This window comes from Leptodactylus fuscus, chromosome 5, assembly GCF_031893055.1.
Source record: "Leptodactylus fuscus isolate aLepFus1 chromosome 5, aLepFus1.hap2, whole genome shotgun sequence".
NCBI lineage: Eukaryota > Metazoa > Chordata > Amphibia > Anura > Leptodactylidae > Leptodactylus > Leptodactylus fuscus.
Genome location: NC_134269.1, coordinates 29,358,156 through 29,368,665, shown reverse-complemented (window position 1 = coordinate 29,368,665; position 10,510 = coordinate 29,358,156). Strand labels below are relative to the sequence as shown.

General features: G+C 41.8%; 1 protein-coding gene across 1 annotated transcript; it reads right to left on the bottom strand.

Moving 5' to 3' along the window:
* Positions 1–1,592: 1,592 nt before the first annotated feature.
* Positions 1,593–9,136, bottom strand: C5H8orf58 (chromosome 5 C8orf58 homolog). Its single transcript, XM_075273237.1, has 7 exons — positions 9,046–9,136; positions 7,982–8,089; positions 3,852–4,513; positions 3,424–3,570; positions 3,042–3,210; positions 2,854–2,951; positions 1,593–1,748 (listed from the first exon to the last, which is right to left on the bottom strand). The coding sequence occupies exons 1-7, from the start codon at positions 9,134–9,136 to the stop codon at positions 1,593–1,595; spliced, it is 1,431 nt and encodes a 476-aa protein (XP_075129338.1).
* Between the last annotated feature and the right edge of the window lie 1,374 nt (positions 9,137–10,510).

The window sequence follows — 10,510 nt, the reverse complement described above, 5'->3', positions numbered from 1 at the left end:
GGATGATGTCTCCTCCTAAGAACTCTAAATGGGATATTGCATAAATGGTTGGACGTAGGGTTGCGGTTTTATTTTTGGGACAGGGCTAAGCCATTGACCAGGAAATGTTCTGGTCATCGTCGCTCCCATACGTCAGGTTATAACACACCTGGACATCCAGTAGGACGGATATCTGCTCATAGTAGAGGTCAATGGCCCCCGGGACAACAGCGTTTCCGGCTAAATTTTTACATTCTTATGTTGAAAGTAGGACAGAGTGGAGGAAACAACACTAGATCTAATTCCTGAAGAGGTGAGCTCTATTTCCCCCTGCTAAAGGGCCCAGAGGGTAGGGGCGGTGATGACATTTAAGATGGGAAAATACGTAGGCGAAGCAGGTATATCGCTATACAGTTAAAGGGAACCTGTCATCCCCTGACAGCTCTGTTCTAGTAAATACTGGTATACCCTATGAGATAAGAAGTCTGGAGCATCTTTTCTTAGGAAGGTGCAGTGTTCTGTCCCTCTGTTATTCCTCCTGGAAATTTATGAATGCACTGGTTTGTAAAGAACTTCTTGGAAGAATATCAGAGGAACAGCACAACACAGAGATGTCCCAGAATGATGTAATTGAGACTACAAGTAGGGACTGAATTAGACATCGCCCTTTAAATCCCTATTTGGAGAACAGCACCCTAGTGATAGCTGCCAGAATACTATAAATTAAAGGGGTTGTCTTACCATGGCACCTTTAATAAGGAAACTGTTTTTGGCAGATGGCTACTGCAGGGAAAATATAGTGTTACATATAATATAAGGAGGGACTGGGTCCGCCAGAACAAAAAGCAGAGGAACCCCATTCTATAATGTCCATATATCATATCCAGGACCTCACATCTGTCGGTCACATGGCCATGCTGCAGTCCCTTTCAAATCTATGGGACTGAGTTTCAGCATCACCATTGTCACCTATGTAATTGGCAATATCATAGAATATATGATGTCAGGATATATATATCGCACGCACTACTGTCTGCGATTAATAACTGGGCGTTACACCAGTATAAAATCATTATTTTATTAATATATAAAATAATAAATGCAATGTCCATAAAAATAACTTTAATATTTTAACTGAAATAACCATACATCTGTAACATAATACAATATTCTTATGTCCATATTAATACGTCCACTGCGCCCCTCTGCATAGCGGTAAGGGTTGTAATGTCTTCTGGCTGTATCGTCCATTGTTGGATCCAATGGCAGACTGTAGGTGACAGTGGCATTACCACAGTGCAGAGAATGGCTACAGTAGGAGTCGGCATCTTCCTTGGCAGTGACACTTAGTGCCAATGTTAATCTTCCCAGATACTGGTGCGTTTCTTCCAGACTCCTTTCAGCATGTTGCTGATATGAATCCTTCTTCTACAGTGCATTCTAGTATATCAGTCCATGACAAAGGACTTACTCAATGAAACTGGCGGCCATGGTTTCGCGGTCTGATCACTAGTCCAGGCAGGAATAACCTACTTGGATATTGCCGATTTCCTTCTAGAAGTGTCTGTGACCTGTGGAAGAAGGCGACCATTAGACAAGGAAACTTGGTATTTTTAGGGTCCTATATCAGTTTTCATGTGAAGGTCCATTACGTACCTGCAGTTCTTGCCTGGTTCTGCTGCCTGGCTTCTCCGATGAATTGACTCTTGACTTTTCCCTGTCAGCCTAGAGAGCATGTCCTTTACCTTATACCACTGAGGTGCTTCGGCCTGTAGATACAAGAACGTCCAGTGTTACTATATACCCAAGGATAGATCCGTATACAGGAGAGTGTATACACAATACCCGGCCTACCATATAACCATTGACTACATCTTTATTCTTCTTCTCTTACCTATCATCAGTGTTAGCTACTGGCCAATCTATCTAATTATAAGTAGGGTTTGGGCAATGGACCAGCTAGATGTTCTCAATGGGAGTAGTGATGGTTAAAGAAGGGTTCCTTGACAATAAACTGACTGTAATCTCCTGATAAATAAGGTAGATCTCCATTTCCCTGCAGTGCCACCACATGGGAACTGTAGCCTTACACCGTGTCCATCCACATGAATGGGTTATCTGTATAATATAGGACAGAACTGGTCCTCCAGAGAGATAGACACTTTATGCAACCTCTCTTCACTAAAACCAAGGAATAAGGATCCTGAACAGAAGATACCGTCTCTTAAATGGGTATTCCTGAGATTATTTTTTACGCACTCCATGCCTGAGCTTCCAGGTTGGTTCCAACACCAGGTCATATGATAAGATTTGGCATCCATCCCCCTTCCTCCTCCCTTCTCTCTGTGGGGGTTGGCAGACTCAATAATGGTAATAGTAAAGCCAAGCCCTATATACATATGATACCACTCAGTAGGGTGCCGGGTGTAGGTTCCTATCGTGTCAGAACCAGCCCGAAGCCTGGACTGACAGTAACTAACAAATAGTCTAGAAAAACAGTTCTCTAATATGAGTTTTACTAGTCCTTCTTCATCCATATTGGCAGCAGGTCCTTCTATAGTTCTAGATATATCATCAGAAATCTTCTCCAGCCTGTGGCTCTCTAGCCTTTGTAACTTGCAATGTTTCTCGCAGTGACTGCAATGAACGCCTGTCAACCATAGGTCCACAGGTACCAAAGCCAAGTGACTGGTGGAGTCACCAGCAATAGATAGTGTGTCTGATCTCTTTGATGGGCGCTCATAGATATGTAGATACTCTACTAGTCTCTTAGTATCAGTTTCAGCCCTAGGACAATAATTATGCAAATCTCTTTGTCTATCATTGTCTTACACATCGGAGCCTTAAGACACATTGACCTAAGATAGTACTCACTTTGTAGTTTCGGTGTAGTCTCTGTTGCTCCCCTTCTTGCAGGTTTGGCACACTCACATATTTGGGGTCCATTTTGTTTGCAACTTTCAAGCCATTGTCTGTAAAAGCAATATACATTTAGGATTTTATTCATCTTGCAGAGTCCTTCAGATCAAGCCCCCCTATATCTAGATGGACTATATATTTACCTGTGGGTTTGGCTACGCTGAGAAGTACCCCAGCATGGGAACCTGATCTCTTCCGATAATGCTTTGGTTCCCAGGTCTTCTCATTGGGTTGAGGGTTGTCTGTCACATCACTGTCCGAATCCCTAGAGTTAGGAGAGGTGCCGCATACACAGGAATCTAAAAACAGTACCTATAGAAGGAAACGGGTCACAGATGAGCACCGCCATCAATCAGTAGGGTGACAGAATATTTCGGAGAAGGTATTTTTAACCATGGTAAATGAACACAAATAACCTGTAAATGACAAGTGCTTTGTCACATCGCCCGGAGGGGGCTATTCATGTAGACATGCATACACTTCCCTTGGCCTTAGTCCTACGTGCGTCTTCATACTGTTACTTACTTGGTTGTGTATCCTTCTTTCAGCTTCTTTCTTATCACGTTGAAGCCTTTGATTCTTCTGCTGAAGCTCTGCAATCTTCTCTAACATCTGACAAAGGTTTTCCAGATAGTGGAGACCATCTCCTGGGAGATGAAGTGGGTCCTGGTCCTAGTAAAGATAAAGTAAGAGTTATCAGCCATGTTCCCTTTGTCTCCTAAGAAGCTATCTATCTACATGACAATTGTATGGTCGCTCCATGTTTGAATTGGTTTCTTCAATCCCTGTCATAACCATTTGGTTTCATTGGCCATGGTGTGTACATATAGTATATGGTCAGCGGAGACGATAGAAGTGCTGTCTATGTAGACACTATATAATATTATTAGGACCATCCTATAGCTAGTGCTACCCATACATTTTATCTACAGACGCTCCCCAGGGTCACATACCTTATTTTCTTGGCAGGGACGTGTCGGGCTTCTTGCCTCACAGGAGAAGGTCCTCCCTCTACGTTGTTCTTTTATTGATCCCACATACTTGCGACTATTTCTTGCCGTTCTGTTCTGAATGGACTCTTTGCTAGAGCTGCGTTGTCTTCTGCTCCTGATGATGGCCTGTTCCAGCTTATGGGGTACGCCTGATAGTTCTCTTTCCCGTTGTTGGGTAACCAGACGTTCCATTGGGTCTACATCCTTAGCTGAATGGATTCCAAAGCTCCCTGTTGAATGTTCCATTATGACTGTCTCCTTAGATTGTACTAAGGGGGCTTGAATCTCAGTAGTAGGCCTTTTTGGACTTTCTGGATCCTCAGAGGTAGGACTATCGGGACTTTCAGAATACTCGGGGGTGGAGCTTTCCAAGCTCTCTGACTCTTCAGGACTATAGCTACTTTCAGATCCATAAGGAGAAGGTGGTGGTAACTCCACACCAGAATCTTCTGACTCTGATTTCTCGAAGCGTTTACGTCCGTTTATACATCCTCTGCTTGCGCCATGGTTAGCCGTTCTTTGACTAAAATGGGAAACTGCAGGTCCAGGACAATGTAAGGTAGAATCCATGAGGCGCTGATCTACAGGAGTGCTTCTCAGCAGTACACAACCCTCTGAATGCTCTGTAGACATAGACATATATTAGATATATTATACATTATTACATATAGAAATATCATAGTCACTTATAAAGATACAAGATGACGCTTTGTACAGTACTTCAAAGCTACAATGCAGGTTCTTCTTCTGACCAAGTGAAATGTCATACTACTGATGTCTGAGCAATTCCACTGTCTCCAGTAGAGTCTGACTACTACCGTACATGAAAGTGTCCTGACAACTGACAATGACAGACAGAACCTACAATAATACATGCAGTTGTATAGACAAGTACACTGTAGTATTAACTTCACACAGTGATCACTGACACAGCATTGAAAGAATATTCTAATACCAGTATATAATATAATACACCTGCCGTAGAGACAGTCACGTACCTGCCAGTGGATGAATGCGGACTGAGACTTAGGACAGGTCTGTCCAGGTATTATACATATTCCTCGATCTACACCCCAGGACGTGCTCAACTGAAACTGAGCTGTCCCAGCACAATCCATGTCATACCTGGCCGCTCTCACCTGAGCTCGCTCCTCCCTCCGGTGCCTTATATGGTGTCTTATACGGCTGCTAAGTCAGATTCCTGCCATAGCACACACACACTGACACTATCCGGAGCCGGGATGTGGGAATGCAGCAGGACTAGCTCTGCTACATTCCACTTCTCATCTGATAGGAGCAGGTCAAAGATTCAATAGTCACACAATGGGGCACACGCTGGTCTCCATATACACCTGAATACTACTCACTTAGGACTAAATACACAGGATTAGCCCATAGACAGAGCTACGTACAATCTGATGGCCACTTGCATAATCCCTGCTTTCACAATACTGATACGCACATGTAGCAGAGCTGAATAAGTCGTATTAGAACTGAGCTGGTCAATTAACTCTTTGTGCATTATATTATCCATAAGGGAGTCATTTAGATCTCATATTAATAATTCGCTGACAATATACTGTAGAGTAAACGAGGGGTAAAAATTTACAGCTATATGTGTTATCAAGTTCATTTATTCCTTTTCCGAAAACAGCGCCACACCTGTCCATTGGGCTGTGTTTGGTATTGCAGCTCAGTTCCATTAAAGGGGTTGTCCACGTAGTTTAAATTGACTTACCCGGTCTAGCAGATGCTGATGGACCTGTCCATGGGTCACGTGATTGGAAGTGTCATACCCTATATCCAAAATTAGCTATAACTGGGGTCATGACCAGTGGCCCCCACCACTAGCAATCCCAGGAACATGGCGCAAGACAACACTCAGCATATTATAAAGGCACACAATGAACTTTTTTATGCCCCTTTATTAGACACCCACATAGAGCTCGGCTTCATCTACCCAAATGTTCTTTATGGAATTTATCAGATTACAGAAGCCACATACCAGAGGCATGACGCCTCGTACCAGGATGGGAGCGAGATATTTGTTCACAAAGGGACGGAAGTATTCCGGATTGTGTGCACTGGCCATGGGACAGATCTATACAGTCCGGGGACAAGGGTTGCTAAATTATTGATTGATGGTCCGCTTTAAAGGACCAGTCTACCCAAAAGAGTGCATACATTTCAGTTATTTTCACCTTGGGGATAGTTCACATTTCCTAAAATGTCATATGTCACTCGAACAGCCTAGCTGATTTTAGTACAAAGACATACCCACCATGAACAAGAGAAAAAGAGATCATTTGCAACCAATCCACAAAACGTTTCAGGCTATACAAATCTACATGCAAAATCTGCATCATACATGGGTTAAAATGTGTCAGTCCAAGTCTCCAATCTAAACGATGGAACCAATATACATTGGTTGGAACTAATCTTTTTAGATCTCATCTGGTGGTATCAGCAATGGGGTGGACATTCAGGGACATCAAACCAATGGCAGATACATACATATCTAATTACCCCCTTCCCCCCTGGGAGATGTCTGAGGCTCCTGAAATCGAGATATTGGTCTATAAGGCAACCTCAACTAAATGAAGGGTAGGGCTATATAGTCTGAAATGCTGGGCCAGTTGTATCCACACCCGTCTCAATCATCTTCCAAATCATGTCTACAACTCCCTGGACATCTGATGGAGACTAATCTGGTCTCCTGTCTGGTCGTGTGCTCAAACTGGTTTGGTTCTATACATAGACCACCAGTGGTTGGCCCTTGGCACACCCGTCTCCAGCCGTCTACAGACAAAACAGGTCTGCCATATATTAACAAAAAAACAAGCTAAATATAAAAAAAAACACTACATCCTACAAAAAACAAGCCCTAAGTCAATGGAAAAAATAAAGTTTTAGTTCTAGGAAGGTGCAATTACAAAAAGTACATAGATGCCGCACCATAAGGGTCAAAATTGTCTCCAGCGCCAAGATGCTACAGCAGTACGATATACAGCAATATTTCTTATATGACATCCTCCGCTAACATAAGACATGCCTAAAATTCTTCCTTTGACAGCTGATTATTATCATGTCAGCCATAATATGTGATAATAATCATCTGAGAATGTCCTATATATAGGGGTAATGTATACCGCAGTCTATATCCATGTATGTGTACTGCTCAGACAAGCCAGTTCCTAGAACACAAGACAATGGGAGTTTTTATGAGATTAGGGGAAAACTGCAATATTTTGGAAGACAAAGGCCTTTCCGGAAAGCGAAAAACACTAGACCACCATGTGTTGGTGCCATAACCCCATTGTCAGATAAGTGGGGGAAGTTTATGAAACCGTCTAAGGTCCCACATAGCGGTCTACAGCCAAAACGCGCTATGAAAATGCCACGGCGGAAACACGTTGCGTTTTTTTTCCGCAGTGTTTTTCACAGAAAGTCCACAGAAGAAATTCGGAACTTTCTATTCCTATTTTACCTATATGGAAAACGCCATTGTTTCCGTAGTTATAATTGACATGCTGCGATTTACAAAAACGCAACGTTGTTTTTTTTTTTTTAAATCATAGCATATCCGGTGCGGATATTTTTCCGCAATGTGTGGATGGGGGTTAGCCAGAATCCGATCCAACTTCCAGGTACTGAAAAAAGCTGCGGCAAAATGGCGTGGGGCCCGGCCTAAAAGAAAGACCCTCTCTGTTGACCCTAGCAACCAATGCCAGCGTAGTTTTAATTTGTCAAGAGTGCTATATGAAAGGAAAGGTACGACAGTTTTATAAATCTCCCCCATCATGTTCAATTTCCTAAGTGTATATTCACATGACCACGCCAATTGTCAGGCAGATTTTCACGGATTTGTCATTTTTCACAGACCCATTCACATCAATGGGCAAATAGGGTCTGTAGTATACGGCACACCGCGAATGGAGACTCTGACACACATGTGAGCTGCAATAACAGAGATCTCCTCTGCACAAAAGTGGCGCTATTTCACAAAAAAAAGGGGCCATTTTTCTGATCTTGGACAAGCCCATTATACCAAATAATTAAGATAACATAATATAATCCTTTAATACTCCTACCGTGGGGAAATTCAGTGTGTTGAGAGCAGATATTGTCAGCGGACATGGGTAACCAGTCTGTCTTGTCGCCGGTTTTGTAAACCTCTCCTAAATCTGCAGAATAGGAGCCTAGAAATAAGAGATGCAGCTGAATACCTGATCCCTGGAGTTAAAGTGACCATGTGTCAACTGGACATCACTGCCTAGAGCAGGGGTAGGGAACGTACGGCTCTCCAGCTGTTGCAAAACTACAACTCCCAGCATGCATACTTGCATTGCTGTTTTTGGAACGCCCATGGAAGTGAATGGAGCATGCTGGGAGTTGTAGTTTCACAGCAGCTGGAGAGCCAAAGGTTCCCTACCCCTGGCCTAGAGAAACCACTACCAATTATGGTCTGACCACTAGAGGCGCTATCACCTGGAATACAATGTTAATTTTTATATATTATGGACAGGAGTTTAGGAATTTATAGACGGGGCAAAGCTATAATGGGTGCGGAGGTGGCAGTCACACCAGGGTAAATAGGAAGAAAACCCCAACCCATGAAAGAGATGAATTATACGGTGACGGCTATATCACTGTCAGTGGGACTTGGCTTAGTTTGGGTTTCCTTCCCACCCATCAGTTTAACACATAATAATGTGTCAGGAACAATCCCTATTATTGTATATAGGCACACCTATCCCAGGGACACTCCCAAGTTTAAGGATAGGGATGTCAGCATTAAGATGATCAGGATACAGATGTAGCAGAGCTGAGTTTGTCCTATGCAAAACCAAAGATGATCTATTGACACATGACATCGAATAGAGACAAATGACAAACTCAGATCTGCTGCATATGACAAATTCAGCACTGCACATCTGCTATCAGGTAAAAGAAGTTCTTGGGTACCGGGATACTGACCCGACAACACTATATAGTAATAATATAATTTATCTGATACAGGAATATCTTATGAAATAAATCCCCCAACCCTTATGTCAGCATACGGATATATAACATATACTATATATAACATTTTTATACATATATATATATATATATATATATATATATATATATATATATTGCACGCTCTTACCTTCATTGCATAGTGTCCCAAAGGTCAGTTTCCTAGAACGGCCCAGCATCTTTCTGGGAAGGACGATCTGACTGCTGCAGCGCACTTGCATGCTTGGGAGGAGACCCAGTAATGTGGGAGAGAGTGTGGGAGCCCGAAATAAAAGCCCCTGTGTGTGACTATAGGAGGAGTCAGTCCTCTCAGCTGGCTGGACATGGTGGGCCTTGGGGAAGGGGGGGGGGGGGTTAAGCAGTTAATGAGGTCTTAGTTCTTTGAGAAGTCTTTTGTCTTTCTTCACACTCTTAAGAAAAGAGTAAAACTCTTCTGGGACCTAAAGAAGGTGTTAAAGTGTCTGCTACTGTTCTCATGGATTGGAGCTGACACTCAATAGATTCCAGGCAATTGATATATCTGCAATTCTTATAGATTAGACATTATTATTATTATTATTATTATTATTATTATTATTATTATTATTTATTTATTTATTTATTTATATAGCACAATTAATTCCATGGTGCTTTACATTTGGGTACGCAACATGGAAGGCACATGAATAATCCCGGGGATCCTATGGATGGATAGATAGATAGATAGATAGATAGATAGATAGATAGATAGATAATAGATAGATAGGAGATAGATAGATAGATAGATAGATAGATAGATAGATAGATAGATAGGAGATAGATAGATAGATAGATAGATAGATAGATAGGAGATAGATAGATAGATAGATAGATAGATAGATAGATAGATAATTGATAGATAGATAGATAGATAGATAGATAGATAGATAGAGTCACTTTGGTCCAAAAATTCACAAAAGATACATAAAAGTAAAGTGCACCCATTTTGAATAATGGAGACATATACCTTTGCATTGGTCCATAAATGTATATACTTAAAGTTTTTGTTACGTTTCAAATTCTAATCCCAGAACGTCACAACTATTGGTGGGTCACTATATAGGACACCGCAGGGGGCAGAGTAAAGAAGAGAAATAAGGTAGAAAAATGGTGTAATATGTAATACGAAAAAACAATACCATTTATAATCTTGTTTTTTGGCATGTACAATATATTAAAAAAATTATGAACCTGCGCCATTTTCTGGAGGCAAAATATTCTTGAATTGAAAGTGGTATAGAAAAGTGCGCCCAGTATACCCCCATCACAGTAATAGTATTACGAGCGTATGGTGCAATAAGTAATTTAGGTCCCTATGGCTGGATATAGTACCTAAGAGAGTCTAGTGCCGCCATATAGCGCGCCCTTTAAAAATCGTGCTTATTAGGTATAAAAGAGTAATACAAGCTGATACGATACCTACAGACCCTCGTCCTATTCCTACCTATCCCCATTCTGAGAGATGTAGACAAAAAAAAGCTGAAAAATAATCGCATTGTTTCTACCAAATCCCATCCACACATTGCGTAAAATTATGCACAGCGAACATGGTTTTGGAAATCGCAGCATGTCAATTA